Source organism: Procambarus clarkii, chromosome 28 (assembly GCF_040958095.1).
Source record: "Procambarus clarkii isolate CNS0578487 chromosome 28, FALCON_Pclarkii_2.0, whole genome shotgun sequence".
Lineage (NCBI taxonomy): Eukaryota > Metazoa > Arthropoda > Malacostraca > Decapoda > Cambaridae > Procambarus > Procambarus clarkii.
Genome location: NC_091177.1, coordinates 5,249,496 through 5,276,036, shown reverse-complemented (window position 1 = coordinate 5,276,036; position 26,541 = coordinate 5,249,496). Strand labels below are relative to the sequence as shown.

At 43.8% G+C, this 26,541-nt stretch overlaps 1 protein-coding gene across 6 annotated transcripts in view; it reads left to right on the top strand.

The window, feature by feature from the left end:
• The window catches only part of LOC123755047 (obg-like ATPase 1), a 95,041-nt gene that overhangs the window by 68,180 nt on the left and 320 nt on the right, over window positions 1–26,541 (top strand). For all 6 annotated transcript variants that reach the window (XM_069332818.1, XM_045737501.2, XM_069332819.1 and 3 more), the window contains exons 9-10: window positions 17,337–17,433; window positions 19,540–19,662. In XM_069332818.1, coding sequence (XP_069188919.1) covers window positions 17,337–17,433; window positions 19,540–19,662 — 220 coding nt within the window. The remainder of the gene's footprint in view (window positions 1–17,336; window positions 17,434–19,539; window positions 19,663–26,541) is intronic.

Genomic DNA, 26,541 nt, shown 5'->3' with positions numbered 1-26,541 from the left:
AGAGGGGAAAATTGTGGGAAGGGGGGGGGGGTAGAGAGAGGCCTAGAGACGGGCCTAGACACCTTCCATGACCATGGAGGATTGCAGACAGCTAGTGTGGGACTGTTATGTGATGGTGATGTTCGTGTGTGGGAGTCGAAGATGACGATGGCTTCAATATATCAGGTCGAAGGTGGGCGGCTGTGTGCCAGATGATGGAGGAGGAGACCACCCTGGGTCGGTAATGCTCCCCCCCCCCCCTCCACACACACACACACACACACACACACACACACACACACACACACACACACACACACACACACACACACACGCGTGTACGTGCGTGTGCGTGCACGTACACACACGTACGTGGGTGGGTGCTACTGTGGAGGTTGCTCTAGCTTTGCGCGCGGCGCGTTTCCTCTGGACCTCTGCAGTCCCTCTATTTTCTGTCACACGGGTCCCTGTGGTGACTTTGCTTTTCCAAGTTGGATGGCCCTGAGCAAGCCCTGTTGATGTTCAGGTCTTTGAGGCAGTCCTTGAGTCGTTTCTTCTGACCCCCCCCAACGTACGCTTGTCCTGGCATGCTTCATAGAAAACACCGACCTCACCTAACCTTCTTAGTATGTTAAGATAAGCATCTTATTGCTTCTTAATTACAATTATTACTTAACCTATACCGTTGATAGGTTAAGTAATAATTGTAAATAAGAAGCAATAAGATGCTTATCTTAACATACTAAGAAGGTTAGGTGAGGTCGGTGTTTTCTATGAAGCTTTTCAAGGTAAACTAAAATATTCACAACCAATTAGTATGTCACATAGGCACTTATTAAATAAGCCAATATTGACTATAAGCAAGTGCGAGAACGGGTTGGCCCATCGGGTCTGAGTTTTCTGCAGGAGACGCTGGCATTACCGGCCCCTTCCACGACCTCCGTGTCTGGGAGTGTGTCCTGTCACCTGATGTGGAGGAGTCAGCTAGAGTGAAAGTCGTTTACCTGTTTGCCGTAAAAAGAAAAATAAACTGAGGAAGTTCCGCCCTACATTGGGCTCGACCTGGTGACCGCCAGGGGCCAGATTCACGAAGCAGTTACGCAAGCACTTACGAACCTGTACATATTTTCTCAATCTTTGGTGGCTTTGTTTACAATTATTAAACAGTTAATGAGCTCCGTAGCACCAGGAGGCTGTTTATAACAATGACAACAGTTGATTGGCAAGATTTCATGCTTGTAAACTGTTTAATAAATGTAACCAAAGACGTCAAAGATTGAGGAAAGATGTACACGTTCGTAAGTACTTGCGTAACTGCTTCGTGAATCTGGCCCCAGGATCCCAGTGACCGCTCCCACTATCTTGTCACTGCTCTCCAAATCCACTAATCCACACCGAACAAATCCACAAGGGCCGTGACGAGGTTTCGAACCTACGTCTGTGAGCATCCCAGACGCTGCCTTAATCGACTGAGCTACGACATGGTAAAAAAAAAAAAAAAAGAGTTGAAACCGAAATTCTACTGAACTTACTGGAACCTGCAGCCTCTCCGAGACACTAATCCACCTTGGCGGCCATAACTCTTAACCTCTCTGCTAGTCAACCAGGAGCCGCCGCCCCACATAGAGAATGAGCCCAATCAAACAAGTACAGGGAAATAGACCACCGGTTGAACTTTGTTTTTATAGGACCTGTGACTTTTGGTCCGTAGGGGGGGGGGGGAGTAGAAGGCTCTTTCTCAAGCTTTATTTTTTATTATTGTTCAGGTTTTTATATATATATATATATATATATATATATATATATATATATATATATATATATATATATATTATATATATATTATATATATGCGGAAAATCCACAGAGAAATATGAAATGAGTAGTCAGTCTGGTGTTGACAAAGGCTTTAACAAGCCGAAACGTTCACCTCATTTCATATTTCTCTGTGGATTTTCCGCATATATCTAATATATATAATATATATAATATATATAATATATATATATATAATATATAATATATATAATATATATAATATATATAATATATATATAATATATATATATATATAAATAAATATATATATATATATATATATATATATATATATATATATATATATATATATATATATATATATATATATATATATAACTGAAAACTCACACCCCAAGAAGTGACTCGAACCCATACTCCCAGAAGCAACGCAACTGGTATGTACAAGATGTTACCTATCGTACGTTACGGCTCGTGATCCTACAGCAGCCAAACTTTAATAAGTCTAGGGATACGACACAACTGCTGTTCTCAATAGCGAATCACCAGTATAACCCCTTACTAGGTAATGAGCACAACAATAGTATCTTCATAGGACTGAAGAATAAAGACTAAGCATATGTATATAATTTATATTAAATAAATCTCAAAGGCAAACAGATGATTATATGGTCACAATATATCACATTAAAAATATCACTGTAACTTCCAGACATTAAATCAATACTAAGAATAATTATATGGCTAGAACAAAAGAATGACTTAACTCCAAGATGATATCTCCCTGGTTTCTGCTCAGCTACTGAACTACATCACGCGAGTCAAAAAACACATTGCCTTGCCCCGCGAATAAATTGCCAAAGATACAATATTTATTATTTCAACAATGGAGCACTACATTGTGACAAGAGTAATCTTAAACTAACTTAATGAATAATTAGTACATATTGATATAGACAAACAAAGCAATTGTTTCTTTACATAGTAATTAAAATATGCATACAGAAGGAAATAATGGCATGCACACCCCAGCAACGGACGATCCACGACAATTTGCCAGACACAGTTCACTCAATTATTATTTCACTCTGTTACCCACTTATGATCACATATAAATCATTAGTTCCCGTGGGAAAACTGATCACACAAAGAAATAAACAATCATTCCCACGATACGCTGGGCCTAACGCCAACACTGTAACATGAATGTGCATTTGCATAGAACATATAAGTATAACAATATACATGCTTGTAATTTACATACAATTATAAATGTACATATTAATATATTCACTTACGTATCTTATAAGGGTACGTAACACTTCCACCTCCAAGAAAAAAAATGCAATGGATTGAAGATCAATGGCATTTTTTCAGAAGTAAAAATGTTAAGTAAAAAGAAACATTTCATTTATGGTACATCAAAACTTCTTGACAAAGCATCAGCAATAACATTTTGTCTGCCTGGAATATGTTTGATTTCTACATTAAATTCCTGCAAAAACAATGACCATCGCAGAATTCGTTGGTTCTTGACTTTCATCATATTTATAAAGATAAGGGGGTTGTGGTCTGTAAATACTAACACTTTATTTCCTGATAAGTAAATCTCAAACTTCTTGATTGACAATATAAGACCCAACGCCTCCTTTTCTACCACGGAATAATTTCTCTGAGCTGCATTAAATTTTCTGGAATAGTAATACACAGGATGCTCAATCTGGTCTAAACCAACTTGAATAAGCACAGCACCTATCCCAACATCTGACGCATCAATGTGTAATATAAATGGTTTATCAAATTGGGGACTAGCAAGAATAGGTGAGGTGGACAATATGCCCTTTAGGTTCTGAAAAGCATTCTGACAATCTTGTGTCCACTGAAACTTTACTTGCTTGCGTAACAAGTTTGTCAAAGGAGCAGCTACTGTTGAAAAATTTCTACAATAACGCCTATAGTATGCACACATACCAATAAACCGTTGGACTCCTTTCTTATTGGTCAACACTGGGTAGTCCACAATGGCTTGAATCTTATCTTGTAAGAGGATAATCTTACCTTGGCCTACCTCGTGTCCAAGATAAGTTATCGTACCTCTTGCCCAACTACACTTATTCATATTTATGGTTAACTTTGTGTTTTCCAACACTGTAAACAAGTTCTTAAGGCCTAAGAGATGATCGGCCCAATTCTTACTGTACAAAACAATGTCATCAAGGTAGGCCCTACAATCTGGCACATCCTTGAGTAAGAAATTCATAAGTCTTTGAAAAGTAGCAGGTGCATTTCTCAAACCGAATGGCATGACATTAAATTCATACGCACCATCAGGTGTAACAAAAGCAGTAACCTCTCTAGCATACTCTGTTAATGGAATTTGATAATACCCTTTTGACAAATCAAGCTTACTTACATATTCGGCATGACCTATGGACTCTATACATTCTTCCAACAAGGGTAAAGGAAAAACGTCCACTGTAGTGTTCTTGTTCAGTTTCCTGTAATCCACGCACAATCTCCAGGTTCCATCTGGTTTTGGCACTAACAAACACGGAGAGCTCCAAGTACTTTGACTTGGCCGAATGAAATCATGCTGGAGCAGATATTCCACTTCTGCTTGCATAATTTTCCTCTTTTCGGGATTCACTCGGTACGGATGTTGTCGAATGGGGGTGCTGTCCAGGAGCTGAATGTCGTGTGTGATGAGGTGGGTCTGGGTAGGAACCTCCCCAAACAGAGATGTATGGTTGTCCAGCAGAACCTGGAACTCATCACGTTGTTCCTCCTGTAAATGACATAGCATCTCCCTGCCATTGGAACTGGAACTGAGAAGTGGGATATTAACAACATGTCCCTCACTACAATTATCCTCAGGTGGTAACTCTTCCCGACTAAAACAAGCTACTACACCAGGTCCAACATAAGCTTTTAATCTGTTAATGTGTACAGTCATTTGGGGTTCTGAAAGATTAGGGTTAATTAGTTTATAAGTTAGGTCTCCCACCTTGTCTACCACTTGGTAGGGTCCTGCGAACTTATGGGACATGGAAGTCCCCATACGAGGTTTCAACACCAACACCAAATCTCCGACATCAACCGACCTTAGCTTAGCTTTGAACTTCTTATCATATCGTACTTTCATGGCTTGTTGAGTCCTTCCCAGATGTTCTTTCGCCAACTCACGAGCCCGACACAACTTTGCCTTGACCTCACTCAAGTACAATCCGCTCTGATGAACAGAGACATCTCCCAACAACTTTTCTTGTAGCATTTTAAGAGGACCTCTTACTTGGTGACCAAACACTAGTTCAAAGGGTGAACAGCCCAATGACTCTTGTAGCCCTTCTCTAGCAGCAAACAACACAAAGGGGAGATTCTCATCCCAATTACGTGGATGAGTTTCTCCGGTTGTCTTCAGCATTTGTTTCAAAGTCTGGTGGAAACGTTCAAGTCCACCTTGGCTTTGGGGATGATATGGACTGGACAATTTGTGCCGAATCCCTCGGGATTCGCAAAAAGTTCTGAAAACTTTAGAAACAAAATTTCCCCCATTATCACTCTGAATAACTCTAGGCATTCCAAACAACGAAAAGAATCTTTCAAGACACTTGATGAGATTATGAGCCTTGGTATTCCGTAGAGCATAAGCTTCAGGAAATCTAGTAGTCATACACATGAGAGTGAACAAAAACATGTTACCCGATTTAGTCTTAGGTAAAGGACCCACACAATCAATTACAACATGAGTAAATGGTTCATCAGGAACTACAATAGGTTGCAATGGTGCTCTAGGTACAGATTGATTTGGTTTACCAACAATTTGACAGGGTATACAGTTATGACAATATCTGACCACGTCTTTCTTTAACTTTGGCCAGAAAAAATATTTACTTATCTTATGGTACATATTCGTGATACCTTGATGACCTCCCATGGGGTCATCATGTGCAGCCTGCAGGACCTGCCTACAATAATCATTGGGGACAACGAGTTGGGTTCTAATCTCACAATCCTCTGAAGAGGGAGTTCCCTTGGGTCTCCACCTTCTCATCAGAAGTCGATCCTTGAAGAAGAAACCCGTCCCTTCCTCCAATGCATCAATATTATCAGGAGCCTCAGAAATACACTTACTTAAACTAGGATCAGTAGTCTGTACAACACTTAAGGGCAATGACTCAGACTCAGCAGCGAGCGGGCAAGAACCTAGTAGCTTGATCTCTTTTCCCGATTGATCGGAATAAAATGGAGTCATAGCTACTTCGGCCTCACTCTCGACAACTGGCGCACTGGAGACAAGCGAGCAAGGTACAGATAGTTCAGCCTCCTCACCTTCACTTTCCTTGTGATTTAGGTTCGGCGGGGCTTCTACTACGGCCTCACTCTCATCATCCAGTCGAGTCATAAAAGAATCCTCAAGATCCACCTCCCACTCCTTTACTGAAGGGGTCCTGGTCTTGGGATCAGCAACCTTAGTGAAGACAGGATTACTCTCACCTGTTTTTCCCATTGATCTAGTAACAACACAAGCAGGGTAAATAATATCATCATCTGCTTCCGGTTGAGCTAATACATTATGGGGTTTAGTTAACATGATGGGACACTTTGGCCCTACAACCATTTGGTTGCCAAAATCATTACCTAGAATAATGTCTACCCCAGGAATGGGCAGTTGTTTACTTACACCAACATTACACCATCCTGAAGTATATTTAGAATCAAGGTTAACTTGCAATAAGGACACTGGTTGCACACTACCGGCAATACCTTGGAGAAGCACAACTTCACCCAGATCTCGGGTGTCAACATCATCAAGTACCTTCTGGGTAATAAGAGACTGTGAAGCTCCAGTATCACGGAGTAATTGAACAGTCTTATGTCTACCATTAGTACATAATAAGGTACCTGTGGACATATAGGGTTTGAATTCAGCCATCCAATTTGGACTGACTGTAATACATGAAGAATTAATAGGTTGCACTCCTTTACTCATAATAAGACCAGTTGGTCGGAGTTCAGGATGCAAACTAAAACATGAAGAAATCACATGCCCCCTTCTCTTACAATGGGTACAATGTTTGACAGTGGACACACTGGTATAACCAACTGCCGGTTTAGAATTAGCATTACTAGGCTTAGATGATCCTGGCAATGGAGTAACCATCTTAGGGTTAGTAAGAGAAGAGTTCACGGGAGTAACTGTCGCACCAGGAGGAGACTTATACTGATAAGGAGTACGGTGAGCATTGAAATTTACTCTACGACTAGACTTAGGTGAAGTGGCCGTAAACGGGGCCTTAGTCAGCAACTCATGCTCATCCGCGAGCTTTGACAGCTCATCAATATCGGTTACATTCTTTTGTTCTGCCATAAAAGTAGACAACTGGTCTGGAAGACAGGACAATACTTCTTCCATTATGAGAAGATTCTTTAGAGCATCAAAATCAGTGACTGCAAGTGACTTTAACCATCTGTTGCAAAAATTCGTCTTCTGACGAGTAAAATCTGCTATTGTTTGATCCTTGATTCTCCTTAGGTTCCTGAACTTTTGCCTGTGTGCCTCTGGATTTAGCTGGTATGCATTGAGGATGCTTTTCTTTACAAAGTCATAATCAAAACTATGAGCGTCAGGTAGGGATGTGAAAACCTCCTGACTACGCCCCTTGAATTGAGACTGCATAATGGCTACCCACTGATCCCTTGGCCAGTTCATACTGATGGCAATTTTATTAAAATGTGCAAAGAAAACCTCAGGATCTTCCTCATTGAACTTGGGCAACTCTATATACTTATTCATCCTGATGGGATTATTATCACTATTTGTTGAAACATTACTAGTATTTCCATGCCCAGCTGCCATACGCTGTGATTCAAGCCTGAAGTTAGTGTCCGCCATTTGTTGTTGAATCTCTAATTGCCTTGTTTGTTCCTCGGCTTGTTGCTTCTTTGTGGCTTCAAGTTGCAACTCAATTAAACCTCTCTGGTTTTGTGCCGCAATTTCTAAACGCCTAGTCTCCAGCTCCCTTTGCTGAGCTTCAGCCTCTAATATTTTCTGTTCCTTTTGAGCTTCAAGCTTAGCATGGGCTATTTGCGCTTCTAACTCAAGACGCTTTAACGTCATCTGATCACTCGACTCCTCTCTTAACTCTTCTAGAATTTCTTCATCTAAATCCCCATTCTCAACAAAATGCGTCACAATGACTTTCAATATTTGGGCTTTAACCATTCTATTGCTGGCGGTCAAATCCAAATGATTTGCCATTTGTATTAACTCAGTCTTTTTAAGGTTCTGAATCCCTTCAAAGTCTGGGTGAGCCACCAACGCTGCAACTTTCTCTTCCATCGTTACTAACACTTGGCACTTGATTCACAAAAATAATTAACACAATGGCACTGCACTACACTTCACTGTAAAATTGTCACCACACTGAAAATTCGCTTGGCCTCACTGCACAAACAAAATATATAGGATGACTTACCTCAAAATCGTGAAACGTTGTTACTTGACACACAGGAAGGCTTGCTTGGCACATGGAATAGTTCTTAAGAAACACACAGAGACACTTGACACACTGGTACCTAGGAAGGCAAGGTTAGATTAGCATAGTTAAGTTAAAAATGGGACAATATTTCCCGGCACAGGCCCCCATAACTCTTTGTTACCTATCGTACGTTACGGCTCGTGATCCTACAGCAGCCAAACTTTAATAAGTCTAGGGATACGACACAACTGCTGTTCTCAATAGCGAATCACCAGTATAACCCCTTACTAGGTAATGAGCACAACAATAGTATCTTCATAGGACTGAAGAATAAAGACTAAGCATATGTATATAATTTATATTAAATAAATCTCAAAGGCAAACAGATGATTATATGGTCACAATATATCACATTAAAAATATCACTGTAACTTCCAGACATTAAATCAATACTAAGAATAATTATATGGCTAGAACAAAAGAATGACTTAACTCCAAGATGATATCTCCCTGGTTTCTGCTCAGCTACTGAACTACATCACGCGAGTCAAAAAACACATTGCCTTGCCCCGCGAATAAATTGCCAAAGATACAATATTTATTATTTCAACAATGGAGCACTACATTGTGACAAGAGTAATCTTAAACTAACTTAATGAATAATTAGTACATATTGATATAGACAAACAAAGCAATTGTTTCTTTACATAGTAATTAAAATATGCATACAGAAGGAAATAATGGCATGCACACCCCAGCAACGGACGATCCCACGACAATTTGCCAGACACAGTTCACTCAATTATTATTTCACTCTGTTACCCACTTATGATCACATATAAATCATTAGTTCCCGTGGGAAAACTGATCACACAAAGAAATAAACAATCATTCCCACGATACGCTGGGCCTAACGCCAACACTGTAACATGAATGTGCATTTGCATAGAACATATAAGTATAACAATATACATGCTTGTAATTTACATACAATTATAAATGTACATATTAATATATTCACTTACGTATCTTATAAGGGTACGTAACACAAGACGCCTTAATCCACTTGACCATCACGACCGGACAAAATGAGGTGATAGCCGAGGCTATATGAACCACCCCACCGCCGGCACTCGGATAGTTATCTTGGGCATAGCATTTTACCAAATCACCTCATTCTTTGGGGCACACGTGAGGAACACAAATGCGAACAAGCCTGAATGGTCCCCAGGACATATGCAACTGAAAACTCACACCCCAGAAGTGACTCGAACCCATACTCCCAGAAGCAACGCAACTGGTATGTACAAGACGCCTTAATCCACTTGACCATCACGACCGGACAAAATGAGGTGATAGCCGAGGCTATATGAACCACCCCACCGCCGGCACTCGGATAGTTATCTTGGGCATAGCATTTTACCAAATCACCTCATTCTTTGGGGCACACGTGAGGAACACAAATGCGAACAAGCCTGAATGGTCCCCAGGACATATGCAACTGAAAACTCACACCCCAGAAGTGACTCGAACCCATACTCCCAGAAGCAACGCAACTGGTATGTACAAGACGCCTTAATCCACTTGACCATCACGACCGGACAAAATAGTTGCATATGTTGCATATGTTTCAGTTGCATATGTCCTGGGGACCATTCAGGCTTGTTCGCATTTGTGTTCCTCACGTGTGCCCCAAAGAATGAGGTGATTTGGTAAAATGCTATGCCCAAGATAACTATCCGAGTGCCGGCGGTGGGGTGGTTCATATAGCCTCGGCTATCACCTCATTTTGTCCGGTCGTGATGGTCAAGTGGATTAAGGCGTCTTGTACATACCAGTTGCGTTGCTTCTGGGAGTATGGGTTCGAGTCACTTCTGGGGTGTGAGTTTTCAGTTGCATATGTCCTGGGGACCATTCAGGCTTGTTCGCATTTGTGTTCCTCACGTGTGCCCCAAAGAATGAGGTGATTTGGTAAAATGCTATGCCCAAGATAACTATCCGAGTGCCGGCGGTGGGGTGGTTCATATAGCCTCGGCTATCACCTCATTTTGTCCGGTCGTGATGGTCAAGTGGATTAAGGCGTCTTGTACATACCAGTTGCGTTGCTTCTGGGAGTATGGGTTCGAGTCACTTCTGGGGTGTGAGTTTTCAGTTGCATATGTCCTGGGGACCATTCAGGCTTGTTCGCATATATATATATATATATATATATATATATATATATATATATATGAAGGTTATTTGAAACTTTTAACTTTTTTTGCAAAAAGTGAGTTACGAGACTTGGGTGGTTCGGTGTGGGTGGCCGCGTGACCGGAATATATGCAAGACTGAAGTCAGTCTAGGTGTTGACCAGGGTTGGCACACATGTGTGGCCCCGCACCAACTGTGTACCATTCTTGCAGGGAGTCACTGTGATCCCGTCTGGCCAACCAATAGGCTTGTTAGATATGCAAAGCATTATGCCCCCCCCCCCCCTGTGCTTTGGCAGTGCCGGCCATGCGGACAGTACCTGTCAGCTAGCCTTGCTGCAAATACCATGCGGACAGTACCTGTCAGCTAGCCTTGCTGCAAATACCATGCGGACAGTACCTGTCAGCTAGCCTTGCTGCAAATACCATGCGGACAGTACCTGTCAGCTAGCCTTGCTGCAAATACCATGCGGACAGTACCTGTCAGCTAGCCTTGCTGCAAATACCATGCGGACAGTACCTGTCAGCTAGCCTTGCTGCAAATACCATGCGGACAGTACCTGTCAGCTAGCCTTGCTGCAAATACACCTATATTCAGGTGCGGATTGGGGCGGAGAGCCAATGCAATTCCGAATGGCACTTCTTGAGTTAGATACATGCTGGTTGCTAATAGGTAGTCTCTCACATGGGGAGCTGCTATGGCTCAATGGCGAGCAGCGTTGCATGGTGGTGGTGTGACATCCAGGTGCATTGCAGCTGCTCAGTCTACAATGGGGCCATCCCAGCTGAATTACCTGTGGACTTTTAGGTGATTGGAGTGCTGGTTCAATGAGAGAGCCAATGGGTTGTGTAGTGTATAGAACTGGGATCGTGTACCCCCGCCAAACACACACCGAAATTACGACGTTGGTACAACGTTCGAACAAGTTTTAACACCTCCTAACCAGTTATAACAACCAATATAGCCAGTTGTAACAACGTTCTAATACGTCATAAATACGTTAAGCCAAGATGTAACAACTTTATTACAAGTTGTAACAAGCTGAAAATAGAGACATTTTCGGTTTATGTTTCCAGGGCCCCTGCCTGTTGGCCTAGGTAATCCAGTAGAATTTCTTTCAAGTTCTTAGATGCCACTGAAGTAATGCTGATACAGTTATTTGTGTTCCTGTGCGAACGCAGAGATTTTTACGTGAAGAAAGGCTTGCTTTCACCATCTCTGGCTGGAAGAAGGGGGTCCCTTCTTTCACATATGTATTTCCGGTTAAATTACATATATGAAAGAGTCGAAGGAGTATGGGGGTGAGGCGACGGGACCAATTAAACATTGTGTAAATAGGTAGGGACAGTGAAACATTTGGATAAAGCATTGGGTAAAATGGTAGTCTCGAAGGAGACATCATTATCCGGTGATGTTTGGTGAGATCTCCGTCTGAATGTTAGCAAGGAAACTAAGTCGTTATTCTGTATATTTAAGGTGGGGTCATTTTTTTCTCTAACAAGTATAGCTTACAGAATTTGCAGTCTTTTTTTGGTGATAGATTAGAGGATTTTTCAGCTACCAGCATGTTCCTAGTGAGTGTCGTGTTGTGTATATGGTTCACTCTGTATATGGTTACTAGGGGCACCAGCTTGTAGATGGCAGGTCAGTCTTCTCGAAAGCTTTGTGGTGGTCATACCAGTATAAGAAGATCGACCGACATGCTTTATTGGGGCGTGTATAGTGGTATACCACGTTTGCCTTATGGAGAGGGTTGTATGGTTTTCTTGGGGCGGTTCTTGAGTGCCCAATCAGCAGTTCGGTTTGTTCGGTAGTAAATAATGAGGTCCCATTTTTGGTCTAGGGCTGACGGTTTCGCTCCATTTAAAATTATATTTTAAATTATTCTTTCTTCAGTTTTGTATTGTGAGCTGATAGTGGGTATGTCAAGCCTCACAAGTCAAGCCTGGCCTCGGGCCGGGCTTGGGGAGTACAAGAACGCCCTGAATCCCCATCAACATGGTATCAACCAGGTATGTAATGGTTATATGGGAGGGTTGTTAGCTGTTGTAGTTGATTCTCTGTTAAACCATTTCTCTAAATATCTTCTAATATGGCTGTTGACTTCTCTAGTCGTGTGCCCCTTGTTTATTAACACTTGCAGACTTGTGTCCAGTTCTTGATGTATGTTAAGCCAGTCAGAACCATGAGTAAAGGCTTTGTGTATACATGAGTTTATCACACTAGTCTTGTATCGGTCTGGCCATTCAGAGGGGCCAGTCAGTCATACACATTCCAGTGTTGGTGAGTTTAGTGTAAACTTGTGTGGTGAAGGTGTTGTCTTTGGAGGTCTCTCAAGGTCTCTCACGTAGACATGGAGGCAAGGGAGTGCACCATCGACGCCTGGTTCATGGGTCAAGTTAAACACTGAGTTTTGTGTAAGTAGATCCTTTGTTGGTTTGATCAGGACCCTTTGTTGATCCTTTGTTCATGGCAGACTTTCACACACACATATGAATATATTATCGATGCATGCGATGAGTCACAATAACGTGGCTGAAGAATGTTGACCAGACTACACACTAGAAGGTGAAGGGACGACGACGTTTCGGTCCGTTCTGGACCACTCTCAAGTCGACTGTGAGAATCGACTTGAGAAATGGTCCAGGACGGACCGAAACGACGTCGTCCCTTCGCCTTCTAGTGTGTGGTCTGGTCAACCAATATCATCGATGTATCTGCAGTAGATGCGAAGTTTTCCCTGTGGTTTTGAAGATGGTGTCTTGTAGTGTTCCCATGTAGAAGTTAGCCAAGAGGACTCCTAGTGGGGACGCCATGGCTACTCCCTCTATCTGCGTATATATGTCTCCCTCAAGGGGAGGGTTGTGAATGGGGGGGAGGAGGCTATCTTGTTGCAATCTCCAGGACGTTACGGAGGGCAGACTCTGGGATAGCAAAGCAATTTACCAGTAACTTGCTATACAATCGTTTTATTGAGAGAGAACATGGAGGCGGGGGAGTGTGTGGGGGGTTGACTGATGTGTTTTTGTGTGGTTGTAAATGTGTATGTAGTTAGGTGTGCCTGCCTGCCTGCCTGCCTGATTGCCTGCCTCTTACCCCCCCAATCCCCACCCCTGCGCCTGCTTGCCTGTGGGTCTGGTCCAGCCACATACCATCAGTGCCGTGGTAGTAGCAATTAGCCCCCTGGGAGCACCGGTGTACGACTGTGGCGTTGTGGTACAAATTAGTGCTGGGACTTGAGACCAAGGGATCGATGGAGTAAATTGACACCCACCTGGTAATTACTCGGGCGACTCTAATCACTGCAAGGTTCGGCTAATTGTCCAAACTGGCGGGTCGCGTCTGATTACAGAGATTGTTGCTTTGTGTGGAGGGGTATTCCATCAGGAGAGGAAGGGGGGGGTCCTGTATATGGAGTGGGGGGGGATTTGGTGGAGAGGATGGTTGTCTCTGTCGTGTGCCCTCTGGCTGTTAGATTGTTATCCACAGCTTAGGAGATTGTGGGGAATGAGATGGATATAGGAGTTGTGAAGTTGTAATCTCGAGGCATTGTGCCGCTCGGAAGGATGGAGAGGACAGGTTTTTTTTTTACATATTGTATATATATATATTATTGTGTATGCGTGTCTCATGGTTGGTCCTCGGGTCTCTGTCACTGTCTCCTGGCAAGCGGTCATGGTAAAGGTGTTTTGGTTTTTATCTTTCCTCTCTCTCCTCTCTGTCTTCTCTAATACTCGAGGATGTTGTGTTTGCCCATCCTTCTCTCTTGTGTTTGCCCATCCTTCTCTCTTGTGTTTGCTCATCCTTCTCTCTTGTGTTTGCTCATCCTTCTCTCTTGTGTTGGCCCATCCTTCTCTCTTGTGTTTGCCCATCCTTCTCTCTTGTGTTTGCCCATCCTTCTCTCTTGTGTTGGCCCATCCTTCTCTCTTGTGTTTGCTCATCCTTCTCTCTTGTGTTTGATTTCTGTCATCTTATTGTTGAGCTCTGGTAGTTGGTCAAACGTAATTTTTTTTCTTTATTCTAAATTCGTGCTGGTGTTTTGAGACACGATTTTCTGTTTTAAATGTACATCTAGTTTGCTTAAGATCAGTCTCTTAGTTACTTGCGAGAGATACTTGTTAGTGGTGTGGGTCTATAGTTTAATGGTTATAGTCTTCCCCATTCTTTTGTACATTCGCACCCCATTAGCCATTTTCCGGCAGTCAGGAAGTTCTCCTGTTTCTAGAGACGAATTAAATATTATAAGTTGCGAACTGCACAAGGCTTCAGCTGCTTCTTTTAGTGTCCAAGGTGATATTTTGTCTGGTCCTACAGCTTTTGTCACATCTATTTCCTGTAGTTGCTTCTTGATTTCTTCTGGTGAAATTGTCATTTCTGTGAGGCTTCATTGTAGAAGTGCTCATTCAGTTTGGGCTCTTAGCTGAGCTGGTCCTTAGGGAGCCGGTCGGCCGAGCGGAGAGCACGCTGGACTTGTGATCCTGTGGTCCTGGGTTCGATCTCAGGTGCCGGCGAAAAACAATGGGCAGAGTTTCTTTCACCCTATGCCCCTGTTACCTATCAGTAAAATAGGTACCTGGGTGTTAGTCAGCTGTCACGGGCTGCTTCCTGGGGGTGGAGGCCTGGTCGAGGACCGGGCCGCGGGGTCACTAAAAAGCCCCGAAATCATCTCAAGATAACCTCAAGATCTCAAGATAACCTCAAGATAGCTCTAGAGGGAAATTAGGTTCCAGCATGAATACTTCTTAAACCTTATGTTAAGTTACTCGCAGACCTCCGTGTCAAGTCCGTGGCCTTCACTAATGTCAGGTCTGATGACCTATGGAGGCGATGAGTCACAATAACGTGGCTAAAATATGTTGACCAGACCACACACTAGAAAGTGAAGGGACGACGACGTTTCGGTTCGTCCTGGACCATTCTCAAGTTGATTGTGATGATGAAGTAGATGACCTAGTCATTCACCGTCATCTTCCTCCTCATGTGGCTTTTGGCTATGGAACAATTTTAGCTAGGATTTAGCCCTGTATGTAATGTCATTCTCGTACTGCTTCTGTGTCACTCTCCTAGTTTGTGTGTACTCTTTGTTTAACTGGCCTCTTTGTATACATTATGATCACCTGTTCTGTGTTCTCTGTATTACTTCCATGCTCTGTTGCTTCTTCTCTTTGCCTCCAGACACTGCCTGTTTAACCATGGGCAAATGTTCGTCTTTCTCCTCTTAACTCAGTGGTTTTTTATTATTATTATTATTATTATTATTTTCTACCACAGACGTGGCCAGACATTTACAATACTAACCAGCATATATACAGTTTCTTCTGTCCTCCATGGACAGGGTTAGAGATGTGTTAAACATATAGTTCAAGGGTTTATTGAACAACTCATAGTGGTGGTAGGAACCTTCACCATCATTGAGAGTGTGACAGTCCATCACGACCTCTGTTGTTTTTCTATCCCATTGTATCCTCTCTGAAAATTCTCTGACCTGGTATTTGCCTTTCCTATATGCCAGCCTCACACTCTTCCCTGCTTACACCTTTCTCTTCATTGTCACTATGTATTCGGAGACTAAAGCACACTGGTCATTGGCTCCTATTGATACCTGGTTGATACCTGGTTGATGGGGTTCTGGGAGTTCTTCTACTCCCCAAGCCCGGCCCGAGGCCAGACTTGACTTGTGAGAGTTTGGTCCACCAGGCTGTTGCTTGGAGCGGCCCGCAGACCCACATACCCACCACAGCCCGGTTGGTCCGGCACTCCTTGGAGGAATAAATCTAGTTTCTTCTTAAAGATGTCCACGGTTGTTCCGGCAATATTTCTTATGCTTTCTTATTGGCTTTGCATGGTTAGTGTTTTCAATGTCCATCTCGTTTTGTGAAGACTAGACCTAGCCTAGCTGGTGTGTGTGTGTGTGTATTTACTATTTGTGCCTGCAGAATCGAGTTATTAGCTCCTGGACCCCGCCTTTCTCACCAATATTTTTCCTTTAAATTTTTGTTCCATTACATATATTTCTCTCGTGCACAAACGTGCACGAGAGAAACACGTGCACAAACACACACACACACACACACACACACACACACACACACACACACACACACACACACACACACACACACACACACACACACACACACACACACACACACACCCCCACCCACCCACCCACCCACCCACCCACCCACCCAGGAAGCGGCCCGTAGTAGCTGTCTAACTCCCAGATACCTATTTACTGCTAGGTGAACAGGTACAGCAGGATGAAAGGAACTCTGCCCATTTGTATCCTACGGAAATCGAACCCGGGCCATTAGGACTACGTCCCCCGAGCGCTGGCCACTCAGCCAATCGGCCGCCCTTGTGAATACACACATTTTGTGTGTGTGTGTGTGTATTCACCTAGTTGTATTCACCTAGTTGTGTTTGCAGGGCGGGGGTTGAGCTCTGCTCTTTCGGCCCGCCTCTCAACTGTCAATCAATCAACTGTTACTAACTACTAACTAATTGTTTTTTCCCACGCACGCACGTGTGCGCGTGCGTATGTGTATGTGAGCGTGTGTGTCCATGATCAATTTCCCCGACATATTTGCATTAAGGCTTATGTTTATATTGATGTCCCTTTGGGAGTGTTTGGGTTTTACCTGTATGTTGTCTTACACCGGTATTTGCTGTGATGTTGGTAACGGGATTGCCAACATCACAGGGATTTGGTAACGGCATTACCAAATACATTGGTATTTGCTGTGATGATGGTTAATGTACAAATCCACAAGGGCCGTGGCGAGGATTCGAACCTCCGTCCGAGAGCATCCCAGACGCTGCCTTAATCGAATTAATTCGTTCATTTGATACATCAGGCTGTTGTGATTTCTGTGTGTAATGGTTAATGTGTTTGTGTGTTTACAGCGCCCTGGACAAGATCATTGTGCAGGGCTACAAGGCCCTCACCCTTATGTACTTCTTCACCGCCGGACCGGACGAGTGCAAGGCTTGGACTATTCAGGTGAGATCCTGCTTCCTCCCCCCCCCCCCCACACACACACACACACACACACACACACACACACACACACACACACACATTCATGCAGGTCGGAGTTCAATCCCCGACCGTCCAAGTGGTTGGGCACCGTTCCTTTCCTCCCGTCCCATCGCAAATCCATATCCTGACCCTGTTGTTGTTACAGATTTAGCTATTCAGAACGAAGTGTCCATGTAGCACGGGCTATGGTGAGCCCGTAAAAATCCTGACCCCCTTTCAAGTGCTATATATAGTTATAATGGCTTCGCGCTTTCCCCTGATAATTATCCTACATTCCCCCCCCCCCCCCCCACACACACACATTCTTCCCAATCTCTACGCCTCTGTTCTTATTTAACTAAGACTACGATTCATTAAGAATGGTGCTGATGTTCTCAGTGAAACTGCGAGCCAAGAGCTGTTATCTTACATCAGCTCATCTTAAGATTGATCCTGAGCTTGTTGAGCTCGTGAACAAGTACAGCACCGGGTTAGTTTTCATTAAGAATTCTGTACCCCGTTTTAATGTTATGTTACAGTGATGTTAGGGTATAGGACGTAGATGGAGTCAGCTGTGTGACACAGCCTTCATGTGGTAGGTTGACTTGATATCTCTCGTGTGTAAGATATCCCCAGCCTCGCCCCCCCCCCTCCCTCCCCCTCTCTCTCTCTCCCACACCCCCCCCCCCTCCCTCTCTCTCTCTCTCTCTCTCTCTCTCTCTCTCTCTCTCTCTCTCTCTCTCTCTCTCTCTCTCTCTCTCTCTCTCTCTCTCTCTCTCTCTCTCTCTCTCTCTCTCTCTCTCTCTCTCTCTCTCTCTCTCTCTCTCTCTCTCTCTCTCTCTCTCTCTCTCTCTCTCTCTCTCTCTCTCTCTCTCTCTCTCTCTCTCTCTCTCTCTCTCTCTCTCTCTCTCTCTCTCTCTCTCTCTCTCTCTCTCTCTCTCTCTCTCTCTCTCTCTCTCTCTCTCTCTCTCTCTCTCTCTCTCTCTCTCTCTCTCTCTCTCTCTCTCTCTCTCTCTCTCTCTCTCTCTCTCTCTCTCTCTCTCTCTCTCTCTCTCTCTCTCTCTCTCTCTCTCTCTCTCTCTCTCTCTCTCTCTCTCTCTCTCTCTCTCTCTCTCTCTCTCTCTCTCTCTCTCTCTCTCTCTCTCTCTCTCTCTCTCTCTCTCTCTCTCTCTCTCTCTCTCTCTCTCTCTCTCTCTCTCTCTCTCTCTCTCTCTCTCTCTCTCTCTCTCTCTCTCTCTCTCTCTCTCTCTCTCTCTCTCTCTCTCTCTCTCTCTCTCTCTCTCTCTCTCTCTCTCTCTCTCTCTCTCTCTCTCTCTCTCTCTCTCTCTCTCTCTCTCTCTCTCTCTCTCTCTCTCTCTCTCTCTCTCTCTCTCTCTCTCTCTCTCTCTCTCTCTCTCTCTCTTTTCTCCTTCTTCTTCCTCCCTCCCCAAGGCTCTATATTTTATATACAGTATGTATCTGCAGATTCTAGATTTTGTATGGAGTACCTGTCTGTTGGCTCTCCGCCAAGTGGGTCCGGATTTGAGGTTATATTAATACGTAACCATAAGACCACAAGCATAATCAAACATTGTGTTGATGAAGTGAGATTGCTCTGGCATGTGTGGACCAGCCGGACACAGGCGCTCCCCACTGGTCCTTGTTGGACTGAAAAGTATCGCCAGCGGAAATTCAACCCCTATTGAATTGGATGTGTATTTTGGAAGGTATCATTCCGGTGTTACAATCCAAGAACGTCTAGTTGAGGTACTTTTTTTTTAGCTCGGCATTGTTCAGTGGGTAGTGCGTGTGTCTGGGGGTGTCCAAGGATAAGAGTTCGATTCAATTTCATTACCTCTTAATTCCATTGCCCGTTTAAATATATAACACTGTTCTGTTTTCATTGAACATTCATAGGCATCTCTGTAGAGATGAAATCTTTCCTGAAGTGACAGGTCCAGCCAGGACGGTTGGAGGCTCGAGTTAAGTCGTCTTTCACGATTCTCTTTCTCAGAATCGTTCTGGAGTCGGTTGATAGAAGGGAAAAGGCAGATACTTCTCTCAAAATTATACCGACTTTCTGGGTAATTCGTGTCTTAAATCTTACAGAAAGGCACAAAGGCCCCCCAAGCAGCTGGAAAGATTCACACAGACTTCGAGAAGGGTTTCGTCATGGCTGAAGTGATGAAATTCGACGATTTCAAAGAGGAAGGTTCTGAAGCTGCGTGTAAGGTATGTCTAATTGAGTTATCCCGTTAGAGAGTGTGGCTGAAGACGTTTTCTTTTATTCGGTTTTCGTGCGTTTTCTATAAATCGGGCTGGCATATTGGGGAGACATTTGTATTTAGAGTGCTCTCTCCTCATTAGTGGTGGCTAATATTATTTTGTACCTCATTCACATCCTCTAACGTGTAGAGCATAAGAATTACAACGGAAATATGAAGTCTTTTATCATATCAAGAGAGAGATGTTGTTTAGCACTGATTATTGCAAAGTTATTATTATTATTTGTCTGATGCTGTCAATTTCTTTCTTTTTTTATGCACCCCATACCCATCCCTTGGGCGGTGGTGTAAATGATTACAGAGGCACATAATCGGTTCAGCATATATTCATTATTGTTGCTTTATGTTTATTTCTCCCAAATTTGTGGTGTCTGCCATATCGGAAGACTCAACTTAGCCAGTTACTTTAAGTTTTAAAGTTTTATTACTGTGCCAGTAACAATCGTACTGCTATTGGGCCGTAGATCCACCGGCGGGTAGTTAAGAATGAACTTAGCACATTTGTCATGGTAAGCACCCCTTTAGAGATATCTTAAAATAAAATAGCATAGCTGTACAGTAAATCTTACAAATAAGCTCCAAGTCAGAGATACACCCAGGGCTCTCATTTGTAAAGAATACATTAAAGGGTTTGCAATAAAACAAGATAAGTTTATATACACACACACACACACACACACACACACACACACACACACACACACACACACACACACACACACACACGGTGGTACCTCGGTTTAAGAGTTTAATCCGTTCCTGGAGACAGCTCGTATTCCGAAAACTCATAATCCGAAGCTAAATTCCCCATAAGAAATAATGGGAAATGAATTAATCCGTTCCTGATTACCCAGAAACCTCACTTCAAACTAAATTTTATACCTAATTCATCTAAATCTACACAACAAAACTATGTTCAGGTTATTACTTACCCTTGCTGATGACTGCTGTTGGCGTATGGAAGATGGTGAGGAGGGGGGAGGAGGAGAGGTGTTACTGTTTGGAAGGGGAGGACCTCCCCTTTGAGGTCCTCATGGTGAGGACCTCCTGAGGTCCTCATGGTCCAGTTGATCAGGTTGGGAGTACCTTGTAGTACTGACCTCTGCACCCCCATCAGTGACTCCTCTCATTGACCCCTTACACATTGGCTGAGATAGGGCAGGTTAGTTACACGAGATCTGACCCATCAGGATCCAGGGCCCATGCGGGTTCAACTTTGATCCCCTTATAGGGCAGAGAGCACATGGGAATCAAAGATCAGCCCACTACTGAGGCAAGCTGCCAATGATAGCAATGAAAAAGAATCATAGTAACTCAACCTTCCAAGAAATATTTTGGTGAGTAGTAATCTATGAAGACAAAACTTTTGCAGCAAGCTCACTTGAGCATCAAATAGCTCTTCCTCCCACCACTCCTAATGCATACTGGTGAGACATCCATAAGAGTTGCCTCTTGTGTCTACAGAACCACAATTGCTGCATTGAGAGCTAAGTGTTCAGTTTCATTTGGACAGATTGTTGATAACTCTGGTGGAGTACCGTCTTTATCATCTCAAGGGTTTCATTCCACCTTTAGGTAAATTTCTTTCAGGCCAACTCTGTCTGGGGTAGTATTTTGTGGTATGGTTTACTAAGTGAGATGCCAACTTCCATGAACTCCAACTTCTGATTGTTCAGTTTCCCCGCTTTGTGTTTGTCTTCAAGAGCTGATGATCGGCACTTGTCCTGGTCGCTTCCATGGTTTTTCCTTTCTCTCTTCTCCAAATCTTGCTGGGACCCATGCCTTTACTGCTCTTTTGATCCATCTTGATATTCCCTTCGTCTCCCTACTTTTTCAGCTTTTCAGTGTTCTGCGGCTTGTATCTGTGTGAGTACAGTAAATGGTATACAGTCTGTTCCATTTGTATCCCCCCCAAATGTCCCACTTTCTCTTCCTGATATTAAACACCTGTTGGACTCCTTATCAGAACCAGTGCTCCTTTTGGGTGATTTTAACTGATTTTAACCTCTGGGGCGATGTTCTGATAAACACCCAGGTCTGCCTTTTTGAACCTTCTGTCCTCTCTTCTTCTCTGTCTCTTCTGAATTCTGTTGAACCAACTCACGTTGACTCCCGCACTTGCACCCTTTCCCCTCTTGATCTTTCTCTCTGCTCATCTTCTCTTCATTTGAACTTCACCTGGCGGGTTCTTGATGACTTACATAACAGTGACCATTTCCCCATCCTTGTCACCTTCTTCTCTTTTTGCCCTCCCCTCTCTTTCCCTAGGTGGCAGTTTGCCAGGGCTGACTGGAACCTCTTTACTTTGCGTGCTTCCCTTTCTGACCTCTCTGATCTGCCTCTCCTTCGAGCCCTCCTCCTCTTTCATGACACTTTTTTTTATGCTGACCTCTGCTCTGTTCCTCTCTCTACCTCCAGGGGCGCACGGAAGTGCGGACCCTGGTGGAATGCAGACTGTGCTTGTCCTGTCCGCTGCAAGCGTGTAGCCTGGAAGAAATATTGTCACTGTAGGATGCCCGTTTCTTTTGTTTTGTTTCCGAGGGAAAGTGCGATGGCCCATAGGACCATCCGTACGACTAAATGAGAGGGCTGGAGATCTTTTGTTTCTACCATTACATCTGACACTCCTCTGCTCCTAATCTGGAAGAAAATCCGCAAGAAAGCAGGTAAGTTTGTTCCACATGTCTCGCCAGTCCTTCACCTCTGTGGTTTTATTGTGGCGGATCCGGTGTCGGTCGCGACCGAACTGGGTTCACACTTTTTGACTATTAGCTTTCACTTTTTGACCTTCTCAATTTGGCTTTCGCAAGTGTCACAGCACGACTAATGTCATTGTGAACTTGGAGGTCTATATTTGTACTGCCTTTGCTGAGAAGACCTCTGTTGTTGCTGTCCTTTTCGACCTAGAAAAGGCATATGACGCTACCTGGCGATTCCATATTTTATTCTGTCCCCATTCTTTTGGTCTTCGTGATAACCTCTCTCTCTCTGCCTCTTTTCGGCAATACAAAGGTGTGCCCCAAAGTAGTGTTCTGAGCACTACTCTTTTTCCTGGTTGCCCTCAATGGTCTTTTTTCCTCCCTACCCTCTGACATTTTCTCTGCTCTTTATGTTGACGATCTTACCCTCTACTGTCAAGTTGATGACTAGCCTTTCCTCCAACGGCAGCTTCAACTTGTAATTGATGCCGTGTCATCCGGGGCCACCAATCGTTGCTTCTAGTTCTCTCTGGTTAAGACTTATGCTATGACTATTACTCGGTAGCAGGTCGTCCTTTAACCCTTCTGTTGCTTTATGGCAATCCTCTTTCATATAAGGATTCTGCTGAACTTCTGGGGTTGATCTTTGGCACTTGCTTGTCCTGGTCACCCCATATCTCCTACCTCCGAGTTGAATGCTCTAATGCCCTTAACTTAATTAAGGTCTTGTCCAATACTTTCTGGGGAGCCGATAGGCGCACACTCCTCTCTTTACATTCCTCTCTCGTGCTTTCTAAACTCAATTATGGATGTCCTGCTTACTCATCTGCCTCTCCCTCCACCCTTCATAGTCTTGATGCTCTTCACCATACTGAGCTCCGTCTTGGCTCTGGTGTCTTTCGTTTGTGCCTTACCCAGAGTCTGTATGTTGAGACTGGCATCCTGTCTTCTCAGGATCGTCATGATCGCTACTGTTTTCGCTACTTTGCTTGGTTGTTGCAGCACTGGGCATCCTTTCTGGGCACCTAACAGCTGGGTGGACAGCGCTTCAGATTTGTAGTCCTGAGGTTCTGGGTTCAATCCCCGGTGGAGGCGGAGACAAATAGGCAAAATGTTTCTTTGACCCTGATGCCCCTGTTACCTAGCTGTAAATAGGTACCTGGGAGTTAGACAGCTGCTATGGGCTACTTCACAGGGAGGGTGTAGCAAAAAGGAGGCCTGGTCGAGGACCGGGCAGCTGGGGCGCTAAGCCCCGAAATCATCTCAAGATAACCTGAAGATACACCCTCACTCTCGCTTTGACTGTTACCCCTCCTGTGGGCTCTGTTCCCTTTCATCACCTTCCCCTTTCTATATGGTTGTCTCTCTCTCTCTTGCTAGGTTCTCTCTCGGTTCGTGTTGCCAATGTTTCTCCTCGTGTCATTCCATCCATGACCCCCATGGAGAGTCCCTCTTCCTAAGGTTTGTTGAACCTTGACCTACATGACTAAGGCTTTTACCTCTCCTGCAGTTCTGAAACGCCTTTTCCTTGTTCACTTTTCTTCACACCCCTGCTCCATCTCCGTCTTCACAAATGGGTCCAAGTCTGCTGACATTGTAGACTACTCCATTCTGTTTTCTGACTGCACCTATATGTGTTGCCTGCCTCCAGAGACTAGCATCTTCACAGGTGAACTTAATGCAGTTTTGCTCCTCGTCAACTGCTTTTTCGCCATAATTTTTCCTTTGTTGTTGCAGTTGACTCTCGAAGTGCCCTCATGGCTCTGGAGTCCTGTAATCCTGTCCATCCTGTGGTCATCGAAATTCAATATTGGTTGTTTCTTATCTCCAGCAGATTTAAGACATTCCAGTTTTGCTGGGTTCCCAGCCATATTGGTGTGTTCTTAAATGAGCGTGCGGACACTGCCGCCATGGAAGCTGTCCGCGCCTGTCCCATCTCCTGTAAAGGTATTCCTTATTCTGACTTCCTCCCAGTTATTGATTCCCCAATCCTTGCCCATTGGCAAGGTAGTTGGTCTTCTGATACTGGTAACAAGCTGCATGCTCTTCGGGGTAATGTGACCCCCATGGCCTTCCTCCTACCACCGTAACCGGCGGTAGGAAATGGCTCTGGCGAGGTTACGTATTGGCAGCGCTCCATTAAGTGCCCATCACGGGCACCTAATGGAGGGCTGCCCTGCTCCTTATTGTTCGAATTGCATTGTCCCTCTTACGGTTGTGCATATCCTTGTTGAATGTCCAGACTTCAGGATGTGCGTATGCGCCTTGCTTCCCAACTGTCCCTTGCGGTCTCCTGTCCCTCGATAGTATCCTTGGTAAATCAGATGCCTTTGATGTTGTTCGCCTTATGCACTTTTGTTCTCGTATTGGCATCCTAAGTGATATTTAGCGCCTTTTGAATATCCCGCACTTTTGATGGTGCTACAGTCTCCCTGACTTGGTGCCTTCTTTTGATAATTTCTTACTTGCTAAGTAAGAGTGGTAGTGTATTAATGCTCAGTTCCAGCTCATGTGTAAGTTGGAACCTTTGACTTGTTCCCGGATGTGTGCTGAGAGTAGCATAAAGTGTTTTTGTGTCTTGTCTGTGACCGCTCACATCCTCTCTCATTCATAGTGGATGGGGTTCAGTATTTGCTAATCATATAGGCATTCCAACCTGGAATGCCTATGTGTATTCCAAGGGTGAAAGTGCCTGGACTTTCCACCCAAAGGTTTGTTTGATGTGGTGATTTAGGTCCTATGAAGCAAAGAGGATTTCTAACAGTGATAAATTCCTGGTACTACTTATGTATGGACAAATTAAAAAGCATAAATGAAATACAAGGTACAAGACACAATCAGATCACCTCAAGGTAGGAAAAAAGAGGTAATGGGTCTGGGAATGATGATGTTTGACACCCTAATGTTCAATGAGCATAACCAAGCAAATATTGCATCAACCAGGAAAATTATAGGATGGATTATGAAAACCTTCATATCCAGGGATCCCATTTCAATGTTCATACTATTCAAATCACCTGTGCTGTCCTGCCTTGAGTACTGCTTGATATTCATTTTTCCTTTCAAAGCAGGAGAGACTGCTGAAACAGAAGTTTAGGGAACACATGCATAGATGCATTTAGGCATGCATAGATGAGATAATGCTCCTGAATTGTTGGGACCATTTCAAAGCTTACAAAATGTCCCTCTCTCATCTCTAGAAGGGAAATGAGAGAGAGAGAGAGGCATTACATAATATATGCATGGAAAATACTGGTCTCAAATTGACACAACAAAATTACAATGTACTGGAGGGAACAATGCAGAATAGTGCCAGTGAAGAGTAGAGGTGCCATAAGCACAATTGGAGAACACTGTTTGAACCTCAGAGGTCCATGGCTATTCAGTAGCCTGGTAGATATCAAGCAGGTAGATATCAAGCAGCCTCTCAGCCAGCATAAGAAATATTGCCGGAACAAAAGTGGATTTCTTCAAGAAAAATTAGACACGTTCCTAGAGGAAGTGTTAGACCAACCAGGTTGTAGTGGATATAAGAATTTGCAGGCTGCTCCAAGCAACAGTCTGTTGAATCAAGCTATCACAAGTAGTCAAACCAGGCCCCAGGGCCAGGCTTGGGAAGTAGGAGAACTCGCAGAACCCACTCTAGGTTTTGGGAGTGGGTTCTACCACTTGCTAACGTTTTTGCTCTGAGGTCAGGACAGTGCATCTATAATGGATCCTAGCTTTTTTTAATTAAGATCCTCTGCTGCCTCTTGGTTGTGGTATGCAGTCCTATTTCATTTTAGCTAGTAGATAATCTTTTGTTTTCTCAGGGTAAAGTGGGAGACCGTTTACTATGCCCAGGTCCTGGTTTGATGGGAGGTCTCTGGTTTTTAATGTGTTGTAACAGGTACCCTCCTTTACTTGTGCCACTTGGCCATTGTTTGTAAAGTGTCTGGGTATCCTCCTCCTAGGACACATACACAGGGAACTGCTAACAGTTCCCATTCTCACTTAGTTTTTCTAATACAAGAATTTCTTGGATAGTTATAGTTGGTACTGTATGCTTTAGAATATTTCAGAACATTATTTGCATAGAAGATGAGGGATAATTTTATATTTTTGCAATATACAGTCGAACCCCATTT